This window comes from Leopardus geoffroyi, chromosome A2, assembly GCF_018350155.1.
Source record: "Leopardus geoffroyi isolate Oge1 chromosome A2, O.geoffroyi_Oge1_pat1.0, whole genome shotgun sequence".
NCBI classification, from domain to species: Eukaryota; Metazoa; Chordata; class Mammalia; order Carnivora; family Felidae; genus Leopardus; species Leopardus geoffroyi.
Window position 1 is genome coordinate 156753303 of NC_059331.1, and position 25325 is coordinate 156778627.

The 25325-nt window shown below is 42.7% G+C and overlaps 1 protein-coding gene across 4 annotated transcripts in view; it reads left to right on the forward strand.

The window, feature by feature from the left end:
- The window catches only part of MGAM (maltase-glucoamylase), a 97527-nt gene that overhangs the window by 31921 nt on the left and 40281 nt on the right, over positions 1-25325 (forward strand). For all 4 annotated transcript variants that reach the window (XM_045495947.1, XM_045495946.1, XM_045495944.1 and 1 more), the window contains exons 5-23: positions 325-434; positions 988-1139; positions 1731-1902; positions 4133-4232; positions 6349-6461; positions 6987-7112; positions 8406-8537; positions 8700-8816; positions 10492-10605; positions 11680-11764; positions 13371-13488; positions 15097-15268; positions 16575-16691; positions 17245-17399; positions 18691-18775; positions 19517-19573; positions 20078-20202; positions 23247-23335; positions 24001-24050. In XM_045495947.1, coding sequence (XP_045351903.1) covers positions 325-434; positions 988-1139; positions 1731-1902; positions 4133-4232; positions 6349-6461; positions 6987-7112; positions 8406-8537; positions 8700-8816; positions 10492-10605; positions 11680-11764; positions 13371-13488; positions 15097-15268; positions 16575-16691; positions 17245-17399; positions 18691-18775; positions 19517-19573; positions 20078-20202; positions 23247-23335; positions 24001-24050 — 2189 coding nt within the window. The remainder of the gene's footprint in view (positions 1-324; positions 435-987; positions 1140-1730; positions 1903-4132; positions 4233-6348; positions 6462-6986; positions 7113-8405; positions 8538-8699; positions 8817-10491; positions 10606-11679; positions 11765-13370; positions 13489-15096; positions 15269-16574; positions 16692-17244; positions 17400-18690; positions 18776-19516; positions 19574-20077; positions 20203-23246; positions 23336-24000; positions 24051-25325) is intronic.

Sequence of the window (25325 nt, forward strand, 5' to 3'; positions counted from 1 at the left end):
ATACAAATCGAAGGCCCAGTGTGCAAAGGGTATATGATTAACACAGAATGGCTGATGGACTGATTGAAAGAGAATTAGGCCTTTGCATGGGAGATTTCAAGCAGATTTTGTAAGAGAGGCATGAGTTTTAGAGGGAAGTGACAGTACCCAGATTCACAATCTGGCCCAAGGTACTATGTGCGTATAACAGGTGTATACCTATCTTTTCCCTTTTTTAAGAAAAAAAGGCCGACAGTCCGTTTGACATAAAGCTTAATTTGTATTAGCTATTGTTTGCTAGTTTACACAGACAGCTATGTAAACCTTTTCCCCTCTACATACTAGGATTCACAGCCCAGTTGAACAGGTTGCCTTCTCCATCTCTGTTTGGAAATGATGTCAACAATGTCCTTCTCACAGCAGAATACCAGACAGCCAACCGTTTCCACTTTAAGGTTGTGATTTCTTTATTCTTTAAACATCTTTTTGAAATGTTCTTGTTCTCTACCTGATGGCCACAGTTACTACAAAATAGGCAATGCTGCTAATGGAGGTTTTTTTCTCTACTGACATTATTCTTACCTAGTACCTCTATGTTGAAGGCATCTGTTGCCTTCCTTCAGTGTGACTGCCTCTTGAATATATTTTATAGAGTCAACTGGTAAAACTTGGCTTTCATATACGTGTCCTTGAGACCATGTGAAGTGTATTCAGGAGGGAAAAAGGAAAGAATTATCACAGCTGTGCAAACTCTAGAGATAGTCCTTCTCTGTAGACTTACAATGTGTATTTCTACCAAAAGACTAACTTCTGCCCAAGTGTTAACCATTTGACTTGGTAATATAATGGGTACATCTACCTCAGACATAATGCCATTTGGATCAGTTCCTGAGTTCAGTACTGTGAGCATAGACATTGGGGAGCACTGCTGTTGGTAGGGAGTCTTCTGTCTTGGAAATACTGAGAAGTTTCCATTTTGACTTTCTTTTCCTTCATGTCTCTGGCCAGTTGACCGACCAAAGCAAGGGCAGGTACGAAGTGCCCCATGAACATGTGCAACCCTTCAAAGGAAATGCTGCTTCTCCTTTGACCTATGAGGTTGTTGTCTCCAAACAGCCATTCAGCATCAAAGTGATCAGAAGAAGCAATAATCGTGTCCTGTAAGTTTTGAAAACCTTCTGGGGATCAGAGTAGGAAGGACGGGGCGAGGGAGGTTTGCAAGCCTGAGGAAGAAGGGTACATGCATTTCACATTCCTGAAGGTTGTAAGCCCACTGTTGGTGAACAGACTGTCTCCAAATGTATACTTTTGTCTGCCTTCCTCTCTCCTCCCCCTCCTCCACCTCTTCCTCCTCCTCCTCCCTTCTTTTCTTGTTGTTGTGGTTATTACTAAGCACTTATTATAGGCCAGGCACTGGGCTGTGTCCTTTTTTCCATTTTTCCTGCTGTGTGCTCAGTTTTTCCTCTTTATTTCCCCCTTTCCTCCATCCATCTGACCATGTGTCCACCAGTAACTATTTACGGAACATCTATTATAATGTAAGAATAGTATTTTGGTCACGCAGTAGGGTGTCTAAGGGAAAAAGAAGTCCTGATCTCTTGGCATCTATGGGAAAAAATCACAGAAGGGCAAATGGGGCCAGTTAAATAGAGGATATTGAGTCATCAAAACATAGAGGACACTTTTCTAAGAGGTCGTGTCCTTTCCACTCCACTTGCCCACCTGTCCCTGCATTTTGCATCGACGTCTAGGTTGGACTCAAGCATCGGACCCCTCCTGTTTGCCGATCAGTTCCTGCAGTTCTCCGCCCGACTGCCCAGTCCTAACGTGTATGGTCTGGGAGAACAGGTGCACCGACAGTACCGGCATGACATGAATTGGAAGACCTGGTCCATGTTTGCCAGAGACACAATCCCCAATGGGGTAAGCCCTCAGGATGGCCCCCTCTGCACTGAAGGTCATAGACTCATCCTTGACAGTCACTGCTAGCAGTGTAGGATGATAGTTGAGTGAGACTCTGGGGTGAGGCTGTTGAGGTTTGCATTTTGACACTGCCTGACGCTCACCAGTTATGTGGTTCCGGGCAAGTTACCTGTACGGGTCCTCAGTTTCTCATCTATAAAATGGGAGGAATATACTCCCCTCATAGGGTTGTGATAGGAATTAAAGGAATTTATAGGTACAGAGTCTCTAGAACAGTCTGGATAAAGGAGATCATTGAAATGATTGATTAAGTGATTCTTGCTATATAGCATCTCTATTTACCGAAAGAACTCTAAAAACATACGTCTAGTTTATTCCATTTAACAGGTGAGAAACTGAGGCTCAGAAATAGCCCAATGTTTAAAAAAAAGTTTGAAGTAACAGAAATAGGATCTCATCCCTGGCCCGTCTAATGGAAAGCCCATGCCCTTGTACTACCGCATGCCTATCAGAAGGACAGAAAAGGTGATGAGTCAAAGCAGCTCACCCATCTGTGAATGACTGGTGATGGTTATCTGATGAAGACCCTCAGATCCTTGCTACTCAAATGGGCATCACCATGTGAGAAATGTGGGCTCTAAGCTCCCTCTTCCATCTATTGAATTAGAATCTGCATTTAGGCGTATCTGGGTGGCTCAGTTGGTTGAGCATCTGACTCTTGATTTAGGCTCAGGTCATGATCCCAGAGTCATGGGATCGAGCCCTGTGTTGGTCTCTGTGCTGAGTGTGGAGCCTGCTTTGGATTCTCTTTCTTCCTCTCTCCCTCTTCCCCCCCCTCCCCCCCCCCCCCCGCTCCTGCATGTGCACTCTTTCTACCTCTCTCTAAAAAACAAAAAACAAGAAACAAAAAACTGCATTTAACTAACATTCATATGTAATTTCTTTCAAATTTTTTTAATGTTTATTTTTGAGAGAGAGAGAAAGAGCACAAGCTGGGGAGGGGCAGAGAGAGAGAGAAAGAGAAAGACATAGAATCCAAAGCAGGCTCCAGGCTCTGAGCGTCAGCACAGAGCCCGATGCAGGGCTCAAACTCACAAACCACGAGATCATGACCTGAACCAAAGTTGGACACTTTAACTGACTGAGCCACCCAGGTGCTCCCAATGTAATTTCTATGCACACCAAATTTTGAGAACTGCTTTTCTAGAGCAGTGATTTCAAGCATGACTACATATTGGAATCACCTGGAGACATTTAACAAACTCTCCACCCACAGTAACTCTGTTTTAACTGGGCTAGGATGCAGCCCAGGTTGAGAACTACTGTTCTAAAGTCTTAGAAAATCAGCTTAAGTTCTCAAGTCTACTGTTCTGAAGACTGGAAGACCAGCTATCTTGAGTAGAGCTCGATCTAGTTGCATGTTAGAAAGATGTTTGATTCGTATTAAGGCTTGATGGAGCTTTTGCAAATGTGGTTAGGTTAAGCCTCTTTGAGAGAAGAGACCTTTTGAACTACAGCTTCCAAGTTCTTGTTCTCCCACATTTTAACAGATATCACAGGCTTTCACATTTCTACTAGGTAAATGGTCATAGCTGGCTCATTCAATAAAAGAACTATAATTCACTTGGCTGACATCAACTAAATGTAGACTTGATATTTTATTTTATTATTATTATTTTTTTAATCTTTATTTATTTGTGTGTGAGCGAGAAACACAGCATGAGCGGGGAGGGGCAGAGAGAGTGGGAGACACAGAATTGGAAGCAGGATCCAGGCTCTGAGATGTCAGCACAGAGCTTAATGTGGGACTCGAACTCGCGACTGTGCGATCATGACCTGAGTGGAAGTTGAATGCTCAACCCACTGAGCCACCCAGGCACCCCTAAACTTGATATTTTAAAGATTTATTTGTTGGGGTGCCTGGGTGGTTGTGAGTTCGAGCCCCACGTCAGGCTCTGTGCTGACAGCTCAGAGCCTGGAGCCTACTTCAGATTCTGTGTCTCCCCCTGTCTCTACCCATCCTCTGCTCACGCTCTGTGTCTCTCTGTCTCTCAATAATAAATAAACGTTAAAAAAACAAAGTTTTAAAAAAAAGATTTGTCTCTTCTTTGACCTTGAGGTCCCTGTCAATTACTCACATGATTAACACTGATTTCTTAGGTCATTTCCAGCCATTTGCGGTTTAGATTGTTAGATGGTAAATTTTTTATTTTTCATTTTCTTTCTGCAGGATGGAACTAACTTGTATGGTACACAGACATTCTTCCTGTGTCTTGAAGATGCCAGCGGATTGTCCTTTGGACTGTTTCTGATGAATAGCAATGCCATGGGTAAAAAATTAAGGGAATATTCATGAAAAAATGCATAAGAGCAATTTTCAGGCCTGTGATAAGAGCAGTGGAGCCCTTTAGGAATGGCTGAACCACAGCTCAGGGGCTATGTTCTCTGATCGTCTCTTCCCTATTTCATTCTCGGTTGTTGTATGGTAGCCACAAATAAGGCTTTCTCTCCTAGCTTGTGATTTTCCTGAATCCGGTTGCCTCTTTTGGAATATTTTTCTATTATAGAGTTAGAACAACTAAGCCTATTATTCTATAATCTACTCAGAGGCAGTTTCTACCAATTTGTTCTTTTTCCTTCTTTAGACTTCCATCCAGTATAGTGGTTGATATAAACTCTGGTAGGAAATAGCCAATTGCCCTGGGCCTACGATGACAGTAGCAGGGCCTAACAAGGGAGCTACAACTGAGCAGTGAATATTTCATTTAGATAATCCAAAGATAGCAAGGTGAAGTGGAGTGGCAAGGTCATCCACAGTAAGATCAGTTTGTTTAAGAAAAAACATTGTAACATCATAGGACTCCAAGAAGTCTGCTAGCTTCCCCATCTTTAAAGGTTTAGACTGGATCATTGGTTCCCAACCTTTTTTTCTGCTTGTACCAGTAACAGTGCATCTCAGGGGTCATGAATCAATCACTACATGGGAAGAGGAGATATGTTAGGATTTTCCAGGGTTGATGGTATTGATCCCTACCCTCTTCTCAACTGAATCAATGGACCGGATAAGAGCTGCTCAAAGCATGGCCCACCGCTCATTCACAAACTGAGTCTAGAAATGGAAAGTAAACATTGCTGTAGCATCCAAGGGCATGCATGAACCCTTTCCTGTTAATTTTCACGCTATTTAACAAAAGCATCAGGTTGCAAAGAATTGCAAATTAAAAAGTAAAGCTCTGATCCTTTACTACCAATTGTTTGAGACCCACTCTAGGTGACCTAAGATGATTCTAAGATACCTAATAGTCTAAGAATAGACTGAGTTAGTGCAGGGATTGTACAGTTATTTCAGGGTGTTGAAAGGAACTAGAAAACAAGTTGAGTGAGGCTTAAAGGGAAAGGTCCCAGGATCCTAGATATTCCATGTGAGTTATTCTTGTGACCGAAGAGTACATTTCAGTAGATCTTGAATGTTTTTATTCTTTTATTCCTAAATGCAAACCAAGGCTATGGGGAGACTTCACCTCTGAGAACAGTGACTGGGGCTTAGAGGGATTTTGAATTTATAATATAATCTCTGACTTTTTTTTTTAACTTGGCTTTTGCTTGATGTGAGCTTAACTGAGGCTAGTACCTCAGTGTATCTAATTGGGTTCCATAGCTGCAGTGATGATGGGGCATGGGGTGGGAGCAATGTGTTTTGTAGCTGTGAATGTGAGAGAAGAAAAACTTGTCCTCTTGCCCTCATCAGTGTGGTATTTGGGGGCCTGTGACAAGAGATGGGCTAGCAAGAGAAAAGACAGTTTATTTACATGTGCAACATGGGAATACAGAAGAATGCTCAGCCAAGAGTAACTCAGAGGGGTGTTTAGAACTTGGGGCTTATATTCCACCCTAATACATAAATGGGAGGGGAAGAAAGGACACTTATGAAAAACCAAAGGACTTTTTGGAAAGATAATGAGCCCTTAGTGGGAAGATAGAATATTCTTGTGACGATGTCTGCTTGGGTGTGGTGCCGAAGTTTTGTCTCTCCAGGGGTGGGAATTTATGACAAGCGAGTTATTCTGGAAGCCCTGCTTTTTGGTTGATAAGGGATTTTGGAAACTCAAATGTTTTCAGCTTGAAATAACTTCTGTGCTACAGTGGCTTATCTGGACCCCTTCAAGAAATTGATTGCTTTTTCATGAAAGCCTGAGTCCTGACATAAGGAGTGAAGACACTCTAATCACCAATTACTGAGATCTGTTCTCAGAACAAATGCTTTGCCTTTCCCGTGCTGTGAGGGCAGACTCGATCAGCAGAAATGTGCCTCTTTGTATACAAAATTTGAGGCACTGGATTCACTTTATTAATATTCAGATGATTGAGGATCCTTCAGTCTAAAACTTTGTAATTAAAACTAGAGTAAATTCTAATATTTATTTTTTTCGCTTTTAATCTTGCAAGAGGTTGCCCTCCAGCCCGCCCCAGCTGTCACTTACCGCACCATCGGAGGCATCCTCGACTTCTATGTGTTTTTGGGAAATACTCCAGAGCAAGTTGTTCAAGAATATCTAGAGGTAAACTTATGATATCATGATTATGACTGAGGGAATAAATCCTAAATAGTACAAAGAAAAGTAAATTTAATAGGCAAGCACGAGTCACAAAAAATCTGCTATTATAAGTCGCTGCTGTAAATCTGCAACTACAAATTGACCCTACCTTCAATGATTTATAAAAGGGGCTAGGAAAATAGACTAATATTCTAACATTAGGAAATGGTATCTTGGGAAATGGAATACATCTTATGCCACCCAATCAATGCTTACAAAGTTTTGTTTAAAATAGAGTATCTGTGGGGTGCCTGGGTGGCTCAGTCAGTTAAGCACCTGACTCTTGATCTTGGCTCAGGTCATGATCTCATGGTGGTGAGATTGAGCTGGGCATTGGGCTCCCCACTAGACATGAAGACTACTTGGGATTCTCTCTCTCCCTCTCTTGCTGCCCCTCTCTTGTTCCTGTACTTTCTCTCTCTCTCAAAATAAATAAAACTTTTGAAAAATAGAGTATTTGCTAACTTTTATTTCACATACTTCTATCAGCTCATTGGACGGCCAGCCCTTCCCTCATACTGGGCACTTGGATTTCATCTCAGTCGGTATGATTATGGAACCCTACAGAACATGAGAGAAGTCGTGGAAAGAAACCGTGCCGCACAGCTCCCTTATGTAAGTAAGGCTTTAAACATCTTCCAGTAATAAAGGAATTCCCTTGGGGAATAAACACAACTGTTTATACTGTCTCCCCCTGAATTTTTTTTTTTAAATATACAATACAAAGATTTTTATATATTCAGGAGGCTGTACATTTTGTTGGGCTAGCCATGCCTTTAAGGAACTAGTTCTTTTTGGTAGGAAATAGTAGAGACCACAATTTTGGAGTTAGGAGGCAATATGTTTGTCTCTGTTTTCTTTAAAAAAATTTTTTTTTGATGTTTATTTATATTTGAGAGAGAGAGAGAGTGCGAGCTGGGGAGGGGTAGAGAGAGAGGGAGACACAGAATCTGAAGCAGGCTCCACGATGTCAGCACAGAGCCTGATGTGGGGGGGCTCGAACTCACAAACCACGAGATCGTGACCAGAGCCGAAGTCAGATGCTTAACCCACTGAGCCACCCAGGCACCCCAGTCTCTGTTTTTCTTATAACATTTTATTAGCAAAACTGTCCTATGCTTACCCTATTGACTACACTTATAGAATGTGTTTTTATTTGAATTCTCAAAGGATTTCTTTCCGTAGTTTAAGTGAGCAAAAGTGCATAGTACATACACATGATAATAGCATATTTTTATATTTTGGGTGGTCACATCTGAATGTATCTGGTATATCATGGAGAGTGAGGTTTTTCAAGAGTGAGGTTTTGCAATGGGAAAAACCCAGTAGTGTCTGGAATAACATTCCTCTCTCCCCAACCCCAGATACATACGTCCTAGAGCAAGAGTCCATTTCATTCCCGGCTCCACTATTTTCATACAGGCCAAATTAGGAAAAAATAGGTGCCAAAGAAAACTTGAATTACGAGAGAAGCAATGAAACAAAATGTGGGGCAGTACAATGTGGGAGACATGGGACAGACAGCCCCTTCTTCCCCCTTGTCTTGTGGATGGCGTAGGATTTAGGTATGGATATGTTTTTGATAGCCTTAGTTGATTTGTTGTAATTGTTGTGGCTTGTTTGTTAGAATGGCTTTTAAGGCCAGAGGGCCAGGCAGCAAGGTCAGATGATGCAGTTAACCTGATTCCAGGGGTGGGAGTCAGGTCTTAGGGAAAACAATGGGTCCTCTGTTTTTGAAATTACTATTGGAGGAAAAGCACCTAGATGCCAGGGACCGATCCAGAACCCTGTGCAGGGCACAGCACAGAGTCATTGTGTATTGTGGATAATAACAATGATAATAGGACTGAGTCATTCGAACAGGGAAATTCCTGAGCACAAGGTTGTGGACTTTGTGTATTCTTTCAGGATGTTCAGCATGCTGATATTGATTATATGGACGAGAGGAAGGACTTCACTTATGACCCAGTAAATTTTAAAGGCTTCCCTGAGTTTGTTAAGGAGTTACACAATAACGGACAGAAATTGGTCATCATTGTGGTACGTGCCGCCCTCTTTGTCCTCCAGGTCAGGTGCTTGCTCTTCCTTGTCGTTACATCCACCTCCCTCTCCACCGCTCCCCCCCCCCGCCCCAATTCCCAACCTCCTTTCTGTGCCTCAAGCTTGAAGCTGGGTCCTTCACTGTATTTTTCCTCTTCTTAGGATCCAGCCATCTCCAACAACTCTTCCCCAAGCAACCCCTATGGCCCGTATGACAGGGGTTCAGATGCGAAGATATGGGTGAATGTTTCAGATGGGGTGACTCCGCTCATTGGGGAGGTAATTGAATGGGGGAGATGGGGGCTGGTGCTGGCACAGGGGCTGTGGCAGTGTGTGTGTGTGTGTGTGTGTGTGTGTGTGTGTGTGTGTGTGTGTAGTTGTCTTGTTGGACGCTTTCAGATGCCTTATACACATGGTGGGGATAAACTTGCCGCTGTCGTCTCATCCCCACACACCTACCAGCCATCTCACTCATGCATTCCCCTCACAGCCAAGTCCCTTTAAACAATAGCCTGCACACTGAATACCCTGTCCTCACCCTCACACCCCTTCCCTCTCCAGCTGACTGCAGGTGGCTGTCCTCCCCTCCGTGTCACTGGTGCTGCCCTGATGGATACCACCACATACCTCCTAACTGCCAGATCTAATGGAACCATTTCATCCCACTTTGTACTCTGTTTCTTTGTAGTATTTCACCAGTTTGACTACCTCTGCCTCAAATTTTACTCGTCCATGTTTTCACAAGGGTGTTATCTGTTGGTTCAATTCTTTTCTTTTTTTTTTTTATTTTAGAGAGAGAATGTGAGTGAGAGCATGGGAGAGAGAGAATCTTTTTTTTTTTCAATTATTCTAAAGTTTATTTATTTATTTATTTATTTATTTAGAGCACACATGAGCAGGGGAGAGGCAGAGACAGGGAGAGAAAGAATCCCAGGCAGGCTTCTTGCTGCCAGCATGGAGCCCAATGCAGGGCTCGAACACACGAACTGTGAAATCATGACCTGAACCAAAATCAAGAGTCAGATGCTCAACTAACTAAGCCACCCAGTACCATTTCCCTCCCCCATCCCCCTCCCGAGAGAAAGAATCTTGAACAGGTGTCACACTCACTGTGGAGCCCGATGCATAGATCATGACTCTGGGATCATGACCTGGGCCAAAATCAAGAGTTGGGTGCTCAACCACTGAACCACCCAGGTGCCCCTCTGCTGGGTCACTTTGTTTTTGTTTTTGTTTTTCCTGCTGGTTCTCTTCTACTGCTTCTGTTGACCCTGTGTCAGAGAGAAAGCAGATAGCAGGGAATACAGAAGAGGAACTGATGCTGCAAACCCACAACTTGTAACAGCTCAGTTGACATTTCAATGGGACTCTCCCACATTTACCATCCCGGGCCTGGGCCTAGACAAAGTGAGTGGGAATGGTGAAGCAGAGGTCAGAGGTGAAGATTAATGAGATAGATGATGCTGGGTCCATGGATTCAATCATTTAGGTTTTAACCATTTTTTATTATTTATTTATTTAATTATAATTTTTTAATTCTTATTTATTTTTGAGAGAGACTGAGAGTGTGTGAGTGGGGGAGGGACGGAGAGAGACACACAAAATCCGAAGCAGGCTCCAGGCTCTGAGCTGTCAGCACAGAGCCCAATGTGGGGCTTGAGCCAAAAACTGCAAGATCATGACCTGAGCCAAAGTCAGACACTTAACCGACTGAGCCACCAAGGCGCCCCAAGGGCTTAACCATTTTTTAAAATGTGTTTTTCCACAAGTGACCAATCACATCCCCCTGATGTTTACTCTAAGTATCCAGAGTGCTTCACATTCCTAACTGGAAAGAACCTGTACCTGGACACCGTGATTGCCATGACCACATTAGGAATCTCTGCAAAGTGCTCTATTTTACTCTATATTCATTTAATTGACTCTGATCAATGTTTTTCTTTTTCTCCTCTAGGTCTGGCCTGGAAAAACTGTGTTTCCTGATTATACCAACCCCAACTGTGCTGTTTGGTGGGCAAAGGAATTTGAGCTTTTCTACAAGCAAGTGGAGTTTGACGGAATCTGGATTGTGAGTTCTTAATATTTTGAATATTTGGTGACTAATGTTCACACGGCATGTATCTATATCATTGAGTCAAGGAACATACTGGGAATAGGAAGAAAGGAAAGCACATATGGCAATAATTCTAATATTCCCAATCCTAGTATGTAAATAATCCTGCCAAAACATGTAGCTTAGGACCTAAATCAGATCATTAGATCTGGAAGCAAACTCAGAAATTTGTTTTTTATTTTCTGAATCCAGCTCTTCTTTTAAAAAGGAATGAGCTGAATGAAGTAAAAATAGGTCATAGATGCCTTACGTTGTCACAAAGTACACAGATTGTTTGATTGCCAGTTCGGGGCTCTTTCATTTGGACACGTTGGACAAATTGGCCAGAACCAAGGTACCCGGGTGCGTGACCAAACTATGGCTGTGGTAAGGACAAATGTCATGTATAATACCAAAGGAAACCAAACGCAAAGCAGCAGATGTTCAGCAAAACTGGGGGAGCTCTAGAGCTAAACTTTTTTCTATTTATAAGAGAAATGTAGAAAATTCTAACAATACAGAATGCTAAAAAGATGACAGTAAAAACCCTCTAAGATGTTGTCAGCCAAAGACATCTATCATTGACATTTTGGTGTGCGTCTTCCCGGACCGCTCACTTGCCCATCTGTTGGCACAGGCTCGCCCCCTCACTGTCTCCAAATAGGTATTTGTGTGTGTGTGTGTGTGTGTGCGCGTATTGACATGTGTGTGCATTTGTAACTATATTTGGATATATAGAGAATGTGTAAGTTGATATATATGGAATCATATAAATTGAAATCTTTTTTTGCCTAATGTTTTTGGAAATTTTTCATTTTTTTTTGTAATTATAGACATACAGCATTTTGAAGGGATTTTGAGAACCTTCTCTGTGAAGCCTTCAATGGGTAGAGAAGACAGGATCATCTATTTCCCTCCATGTGCATAAGAACCTCTTCAAAGACAAAATATCTGGAATCATTTCTCTGAATCCTCAAAAAAAGGGGAAGGCAAACATCAGTACCACATAGTTACTTTTCCTTAGTGGTAGTTTTGTTCTTTGTTTTGTAGGACATGAATGAAGTTTCCAACTTCGTTGATGGTTCTGTTTCAGGATGTTCCACGAGCAACCTAAATTACCCCCCATTCACTCCCAGTAAGTCTTGGTGGTAGTGTGATTAAAGTGGCAATGCATAGTTGGCATTTTTAATTCATAAGGATAGATAGGAACAGCCTGGCAAGGGAGTTTGGACATAAATCTGCATAGGCAGGGGCTAATGTGGGTAATATATACAGGAAATTAGGAAAGAAAAATTGAAGCACTCCATGCTTTCCTGAATAAGGTATAAATTTGAAGGGGGCCATCTAGTCTTTCCACCTACAGTCTGAGCTTTCCACCTACAGTTTCTAGGGGAAGGTCAAGAGAAGATACAGTGCAGAAGCCAGAGGCTAGTGGTTAGTTTGTGTTGCTCTCGAGTGCATACGCCCGAAGGTCATCAGGACTTAGCAGAGAGAGACCAGGTAACCGGGCTTGGTCTGTGGATGACAGTGAAGCTTGGTGACTTCAAGAGTGTGAAGAACAGACATGAACCATAAGGATGAAAAAAAGCCAGAACCCATGGCCTTGAAGGTCAAAGTCAGAGTCAGTGAATATGATACTGGTGAGCTCTGATGGAACTTTGAACAACACCATCGCTCAGGGTATTGCCCCAGAATTATGGCATTTATCATAGTTTGAAGAAAGCTAGAGGCTCACAGACACATTTCATCTTGATTAAGGGAAGAATGAGGTGCTAGCATTATAGTGTCTTAGGAATACTTCCAATCTGGTGAGAAAATGGGAAAATGGGGGTATCTGGGTGACTCAGTCGGTTGAGTGACTGACTCTTGATTTTGGCTTAGGTTGTGATCTCATTGTCATGAGATCAAGTTCTGAGCTGGGTGTAGAGTCTGCTTAAGATTCTCTCTCCCCCCTCTCTCTTTGCCCCTCCCCAGCTCGCTCTCTCTCTCTCTCTCTCTCTCTCTCTCTCTCTTTCAAAAAAAGAAAAAAGAAAAAGAAAAAGAAAAAAATAGGAAATTGGGGCAGATGGGCCAGGAACTTGGGTGGGGGAGCTACAGAGTTAGCACTTCATTCTTTTGGTGACAGAAACTATTTATGTTTTAGTCTAAGGGAAATATGATAATCAAATGGTTTTGGAAATATTAATCTGACATTAGTATGAGTATGAATTAGAAGATCAGTCGATCGGAAGTAAATAAGCTATTAAGAAACCATTGCAGTAGTTAAGATGCAAAGGTAATTTGGATCAGAGTCAGAATGGTACAATGGGAGGAGAAAAGAATGGGTGCGTGAAAGAGATTGGGGAGTCAGCCTTTATACTATCGTGTCTGAAGACAAGGGGTGAACAATGAATTTACTCTTTCATCCAATATTTCTGTTCTCGAACCACATAATTTGGCTCGGTTTGAAGAATTCAGATTCAGTCTCAAATCTAATTGAATCCTCTGGCTTCCAGATGCCTGCCTGTAGTCACATGAGCACCCGGGGTGGAAGAATGTGCATGGATCGGCACAATTTATTTATATATCAGAGAAACCACTGCAAATGTATAACCCTCTGGTAGTGAGGAAGCGGTGTGATCATTTACAGGATGGCCACAATAAGCCCCGCCCAGAGTGCCACCATTTCAGGTTCTGCAGTAGTCAAGGAGCCGGGAACATGCATCTCAGGCTCTCATTGACTGCTCCCTCTTTTGCCCCAGGAATCCTGGATGGGTACCTGTTCTGCAGGAGCCTCTGCATGGATGCAGTGCAGCACTGGGGCAAGCAGTACGATGTCCACAATCTGTATGGCTACTCCATGGCGATTGCCACCACACAGTAAGGCCCCTGTTGCTACGACTCAATACACCATGAATTATTGATCTCGTTAGGTGCCAGCTGCCAGGGTGTTGTTTTTAAAAACTCTGAAAGAGGGGCGCCTGGGTGGCGCAGTCGGTTAAGCGTCCGACTTCAGCCAGGTCACGATCTCGCGGTCCGTGAGTTCGAGCCCCGCGTCAGGCTCTGGGCTGATGGCTCAGAGCCTGGAGCCTGTTTCCAATTCTGTGTCTCCCTCTCTCTCTGCCCCTCCCCTGTTCATGCTCTGTCTCTCTCTGTCCCAAAAATAAATAAACGTTGGGAAAAAAAATTTTTTTTTAAATTAAAAAAAAAAAAACTCTGAAAGATAAATATGGTTATTAATACTGAATGAATGAAGAAACCACCTGGCCCATAGGGAAGAAGAAATCTGATAAATATTTGTGGAATGTATAAAATGAGAGAATGGATGAATAAATAAATGAATGAATGAATGGTTGGAAGAAATAAAGAGAGGTTACTTGACCAAGGGCAAATAGTTGATACATTGTAAAAGCAAAATTTAAACTCAGTTTTGCATGAGTCCAAGGTCCATCTGTTTTCCTCTGTGCCACACTGTATAGACAGGAGGGGATGTGCCTCAGGGTTTTAGATACTGGCTTAGCATCCTTATACATTGCTGTGTCCACCTTTGTGTATAGACTCAAATTCTACAGTGAGGGAAATGTCCTGAGAATTGACTGCACTTACTGTAGCTATGGCAGCAGGAAGCCAGACTGAAACCACATTCAGTCATTAGCAAAGTCATAGCATAAGTTTAGCCTTCTTGAAAGATGTTTAAAATATTATAGAGTGAGTTTTTAATATATGCATAGACTTCTAAAATATAGATGATATATATTTATAGTTACTTATAAAAGTACACACATGCATCTATACATTTAAAATGTCTTTATACTACAAAATTACGAGTGAAGTGTTTCTACTTTAAAAGAATTTAGGTTCTAAAAGGCTGTTCATAAATTCATTTTTGTGTATGTTTAAAATCACACAGTGCGAAAGATCCATGGACATACATCTATGTAAAGTTAGATTTCACCTTTGTTCCATAAAAATTGTATACCTCTAGTTACTAGCCTTTTCAAGGCTGCTTTTAAAAATCATGGGTGTTATAGGGGCGCCTGGGTGGTGCAGTTGGTTGGGCGTCTGACTTCAGCCAGGTCACGATCTCGCGGTCCGGGAGTTCGAGCCCCGCGTCAGGCTCTGGGCTGATGGCTCAGAGCCTGGAGCCTGTTTCCGATTCTGTGTCTCCCTCTCTCTCTGCCCCTCCCCCGTTCGTGCTCTGTCTCTCTGTCCCAAAAATAAATAAACGTTGAAAAAAAAATTAAAAAAAAAAAATCTTGGGTGTTATGGATTTAATAATGTACATAAAACACCTTAAGACAAAGCAAAACAAAGTGTAAACATACGTAAAGGTGCAGCCTACTTCCACAGCAACTCTGACCCTACTAGGAAGGAGCTGAAAGAGAATGAGGTATGAACTTTTGAGATCCTCGGCATTATCACTGTATCTGCTAGGTTGAGACACGCTAAGGTCACACATTGACTACTTAAGCATTTCTCCCCTTCTAGAGCTGTCAAGACTGTGTTCCCTAATAAGAGAAGCTTCATTATAACCCGTTCGACCTTTGCGGGATCTGGCAAGTTTGCAGCCCATTGGTTAGGAGACAACGCAGCCACCTGGAATGATCTCCGGTGGTCTATCCCTGGCATGCTCGAGTTCAACCTTTTTGGTATCCCAATGGTGAGTCCACGTCCCAACCTCAATTCCCAGAAAGATTCATCCTAGAAAATTTTCAAAGTGTAAAGCTCACCTCTCCTACCCTTCCTGGCCCAGGGATTTAGTGTCTTGAGAACAATGGCTTCATCTACATCAGTATGACTCTGATACTACAACATTCTTTCCTGCACTGTCTTATTAGGATAGAAAGTGCAACCTTGAAGTGATATCATTGGAATATTTTTCTATCAAAGTATAATATACACGAAAAAGTACACATATACTTAAGTATACAGTTGATGAATTTTACAAGCTGAACACATCTGTGTATCCAGTACCTAGATGAGAAAACATGACATTGCCACGTCCCTAGAGATGGTCTTGACATCTTTTAGTTAAATTCAACATATATATTTATGGAGCTCTTACTGTGTGCAAGGTATTAAGGTAGATATGCATGGTGAGGTGGAGAGAAAAGCATAAATATAGTAACAGAAACACCTTCTATTTCCCCTGAAAGTTTACAAATTTTACATATATTTTATATATATATTAAATTATGGATATTTGTATGTTTATATAAATTTATATGTATATAGGTAAGCTAGGGACATATAAATTAAATGTTGAGGGAGATCCTGAGAAAGAGACTTACTAATCCTGACAAAATTACAAGAAACAGGGAGTCAAGGAAGGGAGTCAGGAGAAACTTCATGCAAAAGGTTGCCCTTGAGTTTTCCCTTGAAAAGTGGGTTTATGTTATCAGACTAATGGGAAGGTCATTTTCAGATTGAGAAAGAAACAGGAGGCAGAGCAGTAAGGGGGCAATTGATGTGGCTCTAAGGATTGGTTTGTAGGACTGGAGTGGTAAGTGATGCTAGAAAGGTACGTTAGAACCAATTTTGAGGAGCCACCAGCTCAGCTGTATGGAGACCCTGGCAAGTTTTGAATAGGTGAGTGATGGAACCCGATTTAGGCTTTGGAAAGTTAATTCTGATAGTGGTGTGGTCAAAATAATAATATCAACAGTATTTCTCATTCTGTTCATCAAAAAACTGTTGCATATCAACTGTTTTACTTACAGTATCCACACTACAGAATCTCATAAAACTCTGTGTAGCTAATTAACGGCCACTTTAACACAGGGAGGACGCTGAGGCACAGAAGGGTTGAGTAGCTTACCCACAGTGATCTGACAGTAAAGAGTGGACATGGGATGTAACCCATTTCAGATCACACTATATAAGCCTTCTCTGTAAAAGTTGGCAAAGTTCAGTGGGAAGCAGGATGATGGAAGTGAGGTGTACATTCTGTCTGTGTGTCCCTCCAGGTTGGTGCTGACATATGTGGCTTTGCATTGGATGCCCCTGAGGAGCTCTGCAGGCGGTGGATGCAGCTGGGAGCGTTTTATCCATTTTCCAGGAATCACAATGGCCAAGGCTACAAGGTGAGGCTCCCAGGAGACACGATAAGTTTGGTACACATTAGAGCTGGGTCTGTCCGCATCCTCGCCAAGACATCTGTTGAGCCGACCTCCTACCCTGGTGCTTCACTTAGCCTAATTTGCAATTAACCAGGACCTCCGAAGATACACCATTAAAATGCCCTGCTGTCACAGACTCTGCTATTTGCACTGTGGCAGTCAGGGAGATGGCGAGCCTGTGAAGGTCTTTATCAAACATCTGTACGTTCAATCTACATTGCTCATTTTGTAATGAGAATCAAATGGGGGAACTACTTAAAAACTATTGAAAAGGCAGTCTGCTGCGAGAGCTGTCCTGAGCGTGATGGAGGTGGACAGGCTGCAAGGTGAAGAAGGGCACTTACTTGGTGAAGTGATCTCCCCCTGCCACCCGTACCGCTCAGAGGCGAAGCTTGTACCCTAGGCCCCGGGTCTTTCAGGAACAAAACTCTTGGTTCTGATGAATGGCGTCTGGAGTTCTCCAGTTGCTTCTGTCATTCTTAGCTGGATCATAATTGCAACCTTTCCTTTCTCCCAGGCCCAGGATCCTGCCTCCTTTGGAGCTACCTCCCTGCTGCTGAATTCCTCCAGGCACTACCTTACCATCCGCTACACCCTGTTACCCTACCTCTATACCCTCTTCTATTGGGCCCACAGCCGCGGGGACACGGTGGCCAGGCCCCTTCTGCATGAGTAAGTTACCCTAATCAATAGGGATTTTGCTTTTTTAAATTTTTCTTAATGTTTATTTATTTTTGAGAGAGAGAGAGAGAGAGACAGAGTGTAAGCAGGGGAGGAGCAGAGAGAGAGAGGGAGACACAGAATCTGAAGCAGGCTCCAGGCTCTGAGCTGGCAGCACAGAGCCCGATGCAGGGCTCAAACTCATGAACTGTGAGATCATGACCTGAGCCAAAGTTGGACGCTTACCTGACTGAGCCACTCAGACGCCCCCAAAGGGACTTTGTTAATGTAACTGGTGACATGGACTGTTTCAAAATATTGGAGTGAACAGTGAAATACTTCTATTTTTAATATAGATAGAATAGTCCATTGGTATTTGCAAGGCTAGTGCTGCCTACGTACTGTTCCCGAGGTATATTTAAGTGTTTTAGCCTGTTCCCTTGGGGATAGAACTAGACCAACATCAGGGAACTTTGGGATCTTTTCTTTGTTCTGCCACCAGTGAACTCTTTATCTTAGACAAATCATTAAAGTTCTGTCATCCTTCATTTCTTGATTCTTAGTTTAAAGGATTTGAACACTTGAACAGGATGGTCTCTTCTGTAATGCATTATGTTCAGGCCCTGGGATGAACTTGTCATTTACACAAAAATAAGAATTTTACAGAGGATTTCTAGAATTCCAGAATTTTTACTGCCAGCCAATCCAATGAGCATCTCCAACTTAACTCTACAAAAGGGCACGGAACAGTCTTTCCTTGTCAAAATTGAGTGAACTCCCTTAAGTGTCTGATGTTCTAGACCCTCAGGCACATATCTTCTATTATGATTATTATTCCTATTATTATACATTCATTATTTTGAATCAGTTTTTACCGTCTCCTGGAATTCCCTGTTCAAAGACGGCAGCTACCCTACAAGAGAATTGAGTAGGATTTTATTATTTGCTATTTGTTGTGATTACATCCAGTTCTTTCTTGATGGTCAGCTGAAGCTTTAAGATGTATTGCTTCACTTTTATTGTATTTAAAGGGGCATATGGCGAATAGACTTCAGTCTGGACCCTGCCTAGCATATGTCCTGGAATAAACACCTGTGTCCAACCAGGGGGAAGAAAAGGAGGGTTCACAGACTGGGGGACGTGGGTCTGTCTGCCACAGTGGTGGAGGCAGGGGTCAAGTACATGTCCCAGAATAATTTAGGGGGTTACCGCAGGCAGGCAGCCTGCATGTTTTGGACAGTTGTGGGGAGAGTTGTCAGGAAGCATTGACCCAGATATCTGTGAACGTCTCTCTGATCTGCAGGTTCTACAGGGACAGCAACACGTGGGATGTACACCAACAGTTTTTATGGGGACCTGGCCTCCTTATCACTCCAGTTCTGGAAGAGGCAAGTGACCCACAGAGGCACACAGATGGCCTCCACTTCTGTTCCTGCTGCCCTCCAAACTCTTCTCTTCCTGGAACAATTTATCTTCTTCTTATCCCAAGCCCATTTCCAGCCTCCATGGCTGGGTCGGCCCTGAAGACAGTGTGCTGAGGTTTGGGGAAATTGGGGATCTGTTACTTACATATTTTTTTCTATGAGTCTTTTTTCTTGACCAAGAGTCCAACCAGGGTAGAAGCATCTACTGGGACTCTGTGTTTAGGGACGGTCCTGTTCATCATTACATTCTCACAGCTCCTTGAGGTAGAGGCAGAATGGAGCAGGGGCCCAACACCCTCTCTAAGGTTGGATGGAATTGGGGTGTGATCTCTGCCTCTTCCTCTTAGCACCTTGTGGTCTGGGATGGTTCCTCGGCTGGAAAGGTGAGATCATGAGAGTACCCGCCACTGGGGACAGTTGGGAGGATTTCATGAGTTAATGTAAAGCTGCAATTTTTGCCACAACGTGTATTTCAATATTATTATTATTCCTGATGGGATTCCACTGGGATTTTTCTTTGGGTTTCCAAGTTATTGCTCCTATTATTCCTATTAGAAGAAAGGCACGGTTTGATAACAGAGAAAAGACAGGCTGTTTTTGCTCTCTCAGTATATGGTTCAGAAGCTCCCTTGGGAATGCTAAGAAATCCATCTTATACCCTTCAGAGACTGGGCCATGAAGAACAACAGTTTGTTTCAATTTCAGGGTGCAGAGAAAGTGATGGCTTATATGCCCGATGCCATCTGGTATGATTACGAGACTGTAAGTAGCTTTGACTTTTCTTAAACTCCTCATGACCACAGCTGCATAGACAGGGTCCCTCCCTGGAGACAGGAACATCTATCCATGCACCTAGGAGTGTTTTTGCCATGTTTTCTGTAATTTCATAGCATAAGTCACTTAACGTCAGTCATGATGAGATTCGGAAAAAAACCCACTTTTATATACTTTATTCAACAGTAAGATAAGGGCAAATGGCAGAGGGTCCAATAGGGAATTTCAGCCTGGTCAGGAGTCAGCTGACTTGTCTAAAACGGTCAGTTCATCTGCTGTATGTGAACTGGTATAAATGCTCCCCCAAATTCCTAAGTGGTGGCAAAACCTGTTGCTCTTAATTGTTTTTCCTTCCTCTCGTTCGACTGCCTGACTAGACAGTAACTCAGCTGGGTGGAGGAAGAGGGAGCTGTAGATAACTCGGCGCCTGGAGAAGAGGGGGGGCATGGATGTGCTGTCCTAACAGGTGCTTGATTTGTGTGCTTGCCTCAGGGGGCCCGAATGAGATGGAGGAAGCAAAGAGTGGAGATGGAACTTCCTGGAGACAAAATCGGACTCCACCTTCGCGGAGGCCATGTATTCCCCACACAACAGCCCGCCACCACCACTGTGGTCAGGTACAATGCGGCGGGAGTTTCCTCTAAGGGGGGTGCTGCTGATAAAATTGGTCATTGCCGTTCCCATCTGTTGCCCAGGCAGAAGATGCTGAAGCTTTATGTGGCGCATGGGGAGGAAGGGGATGGGGGTGGGGGGTGTGGTCATCAGACACTGTGATTTACAAGAAGTTGTGGAAGTTGTGGTTTACAAGATGGATGTTGAAAGAATTTAATCCCTGTTCTTTAACTTTTTTTAATGTTTATTTTTGAGAAAGAGAGAGAGAGAGAGAGAGAGAATGTGAGTGGGGGAAGCGCAGAGAGAGAGGGAGACACAGAATCTGAAGCAGGCTCCAGGCTCTGAGCTGTCAGCACAGAGCCCAATGCGGGGCTCGATCTCATGAACCTTGAGATCATGACCTGACCCAAAGTCAGAGACTTAAATGACTGAGCCACCCAGGCGCCCCAATCCCTGTTCTTTCTTAAACCGCTGCATTTCTCCTCAAAACACACTGACTGCTGGGGTGGTCATCCTTCCTGGTTTTCCCGGGACCACTTCAATTCTAGCACTGAAAGTTTCATGTCTTGGGAAGCCTCTCATTCTAGCAACAGGGGTCTGTTGATCACCCTTCCTGTTTGGCCAGATCACCCATCCATCGTGCTGTGCTCTTGACTCATTCATCCTCATTTCTAGGGACAGCGAGTCCACGTTTTATTCCCCTATAATCTCAATTCCCCATTCCTTTCCTCCCATGAGCCATTTCTTTCTTATGATGCAAAACAAGGTCCAAAAATTACTTATTCAATTCAAATCACCCTCATACCCCTGTTTTCTCCTTTACAACTCTGTGATTCTGAAATTATAGACTCCATCTGTACTAAAGAGGTACACAGTTCTGTCTGTCTCTAAAAGTATTAGCTTATTTATTTTTAACAGACTGGGCGTTCTTTGGAAGTTAGAAATCTTTCTTTTCCTTTGAACTTTCCTTACTACCTTAATTTTTCAAATTGCAGGCTTTTTTTTTTTTTTTTTTTTTTTTTTTTTTTTTTTTTTTAATGATACTTCTACATCTAATACCAAATGGTTTCCTTTTCTCTAGCTGTTCAGCTTCAGGCTATTCTGCATGCTGATACTAAAATTATCTTTCCAAGATGAAGATTTTTGACTTGTTGCTCCCCTGCATGAAATCCAGACTCTTTCATGACTAGGGGTGTTCAAGGCCAATCACAGTCTGGTTCCAAGTTAACTACTGTGCCTCCTGATGCATCGGAATACACGCCTATGGACCAGCCACGCCCCAAACCTCTGGTCCTCAGACATACCCATCTATCCAACTGTGTTTGGGCTTCTGCCCTTATTACTCTCTCTGACATCCTTCCCCCGTGCCTTCTTAACGACTCTCCAAAGATTTCATCTGCAAGTTATCTTCCTCAATTCTTCCAGCAGAGGGAGTGCTGCCGCTCCAAACTTTTTAAATACTCTTTTGTATACTTCTAATTATTTTTTGCTCTTTAGCTGACTTTTTTTTTCTTTCCTTAATTTTTTTTAATGTTTATTTATTTTTGACAGAGAAAGAGAGACAGAGCTTGAGTGGAAGAGGGGCAGAGAGAGAGAGGGAGACACAGAATCTGAAGCAGGCTCCAAGCTCTGAGCTGTCAGCACAGAGCCCGACGCGGGGCTCACAATCCATGAGACAGTATGATGTGAGCTGAAGTCGGACACTGAACCGACTGAGCCGCCCAGGCGCCACAATCTTCTTAATATTTTAAGCATTTCGATCATAGTTACTTTATACCTTGTATTTGGAAATTCTATTGTCTAAAATCCTTTGGAGAATCCAAATTATTTTTCATTGCTTTTGCCAACTTTCTTTCATGCTGGCTTATCACCTTGTGTGTTCAGTAATTTTTTTTGTGTTTCAAATGTAGTGATCTTAAGGATCCAAAAAAAGTCCCTCCAGAGGGGATTTGCCCATTTCTTCAGTTGTGAGTCAGGACTTCTGTCACCTGAGGTCATCTTAAGCTCCCTTCAAAGACCATGTGTTGGGTGGGTCTTCTAGGGTGTCTGGTGTCCTTCAGATTATCTAATCCACCACTCCTAGAAGTCTTCCAACTTTTGTGTCTCTCTTTACTTTCTGCCTGGATTATTTAGCGAATACGTTTAATCTTCCTTATAATATTTAAGGTCATCCATCAATAGAGTTGTGATCTATTTATCTTTGTGTCTCTTGGACTTGCTAACAAATGAAAGCTACTTCATACATGTGTGTTGAGTGAAAGCAGGTGATTTGGTTGATAACAGAACCTGACTTGCTCAGGGCACAGTGGAGGGCTGACATGTGAAAGAAGAGAAAACGTGAGGTCAGTGATGGGCCAATGGTATCAGGAAACGGGGAGGTAGTCCAGGAGAGTCGTGAAATAAGGAGGGATTCCACATGAAATGGCCCTTTCCCCCTCCTTCTCTGTGCCCACCTACTTCACCACCTTTCTGAGTCATGTTTTGTGCTTCATACTCTAAATTATGGAGCAGAGAACTATAGGGTTTGATTTTGCTCTCAAAATGAAATAATAATGAATAATCAAATTAGGAAAGTTGCCATTAAACTTTATTGTATTTTGTTGCTTTCTGAGTCAAAACGGTTCTTAGGCAGGGAAAACAAATATATCCCCCCAACCATAATTAATACTTCCCCTGCACGAATCATCTCTAAAATTAGGCTGAACCAATTATTGTCTAAGATCTCTTTCTCTTCTAATAGTCTGTTTTCTAAGGAATAGTTGCACCAGCAACTTTTATAGTAGCTATTGCAGGGATTTTGGCACTTAAATTCTGGCCTCCTACATAGATGTGTATTGCTAATGTTTGCAGTATTTCTGTCTCCTGTGACGTTATTGATTCTAGAGAAAGATGCACCCGTTGATTTTGCTTTTGTGCCTGAAGAAAAGCCAAGCCATCTGCTGCTAGTAACCTTTCCCATGTGAAATCTCATGGAAACACTCCCATCTCTTTTGGCCAAGTTCTCTGAGTCTTTAGTCTTGATCTCCCACCTAAACCTTGTTTCCCACAGTCGACGGAACCCTCTTGGTCTCATCATCGCCCTAGATGAGAACAAAGAAGCCAAAGGCGAACTTTTCTGGGATGATGGGGAAACTAAAGGTAGGTACTGTTAGGACAACCTGCATCTGTGAGTTACATCCTCTGGCCATTCAGCTGTGGGAGAAATCTCACCAGGCACAGCAGCGTTAATCACTCAAGAGGAGGATTTTGGTTTCAGTTGCACTGTTCCCAGCTAGTGGTAGGCGGACCACAGATGGAAGGAAAACACATTTCTACCTTTTAGAATGCTTCCATCAGACAAGCAGTATATACAGGCTCTCATTTTATTGTCAACAGGCATCTGAAAGAGATGTTTTCAAGACTGTTCCTGCCATTCACTGTAGATCTCTTCCCCAAAAATGCTTCTGTACAAATATCAATGATATGAAACATACCCATGCCGGTGAGTCAGAGTGAGACTATATTCTTCTTATGTGCCTGACTCTGGCCATGCTTCTTAGCACATTTTTCTGGCTCCAGTATACTAACAACTCTTGTGGCTCAAGCTTAGGAAACAGATTCACTTGGGGCATATGCCTTAGAAGCACTTGGAAGGGAATCTTTTCAAGGCTAAGGTAGGAAGGAAAAGGGAAAACAGTGGCCTGGCCTTGGAGACTGTTTATAATCTTGCCATTCTCAGGATGTAGCTTTCAGTACAACGAGGGTGCAATCTGTTCTTCTGGGTGGGCAGGCCAGAGGTTGACTCATCTTTCTCTCACTTGCAGATACTGTGGCCAGTAAAATCTATCTCTTATGTGAGTTTTCTGTCACCCAAGTAAGTAGCATATTTTTATGAATCTTAGGTGTGAGCTTTGTCTGACCGTTAGCTCATGTATGTTTGTGTATGTGTGTAATTGTATTCGTAGCTTCATATGCCTTTATAACTGTAGAGCACATTTCCTTTTTTTTTTGACAATAAATTTATTTTTTAAATTATTTTTTAAGGTTTTTTTTTTATTTATTTAAAAAAAATTTTTTTTTCAACGTTTTTTTTATTTATTTTTGGGACGGAGAGAGACAGAGCATGAACGGGGGAGGGGCAGAGAGAGAGGGAGACACAGAATCGGAAACAGGCTCCAGGCTCTGAGCCATCAGCCCAGAGCCTGACTCGGGGCTCGAACTCACGGACCGCGAGATCGTGACCTGGCTGAAGTCGGACACTTAACCGACTGCGCCACCCAGGCGCCCCAAGGTTTTTTTTTTTAATGTTTATTTGTTTATGAGAGAGAAAGGGCACAAGCAGGGGAGGGGCAGACAGAGAGAGAGAGACATGATCTGAAGTGGCCTCTACTCTGACAGCAGAGAATCCGATGTGGGGCTCAAACTCACAAACCGTGAGGTTATGACCTGAGCCAAAATCAAGAGTCAGACACTTAAACGACCGAGCCATCCAGGTGCCCCTATTTTTTAAGTTTTTATTTTATTATTCTTTAGATATTTTTAATGTTTATTTATTTTTGAGAGGGAGATAGAGAGACAGAGAGAGAGAGACAGAGACAGAGCATGAGTGCGGGAGGGGCAGAGAGAGAGGGAGACACAGAACCTGAAGCATGGTCCAGGCTCCAAGACAGCAGCACAGAGCCTGATGCGGGGCTTGAACCCATGAACTGTGAGATCATGACTTGAGCCAAAGTTGGATACTTAACCAACTGAGCCACCCAGGCACCCCTTAAGTTTTATTTTAATTCCAGTTAGTTCACATACAGTGTTGTATTAATTTTAGGTGTACAATATAATGATTCAACAATTCCATACATCAACCAGTGCTTAGATGAGTGCATTTCAACTTATGCCTTAACTCCCAACATTGAATTATCCATGTTAGTAAAAAGAGCAATCATATGGATAAATCAAAGCCATCAGCCTTTTAAAATACAGTTTAAAAAAATTTCTCAGGGCACATGGGTGACTCAGTGGGTTAAGCATTTGACTTCTGCTCAGGTCATGATCTCGCAGTTCTTGAGTTCAGACTCCACATTAGGTTCTGTGCTGACAACTTGGAGCCTGGAACCCCCTGTCTCTCTCTGTCTCTCAAAAATGAATAAGTTTT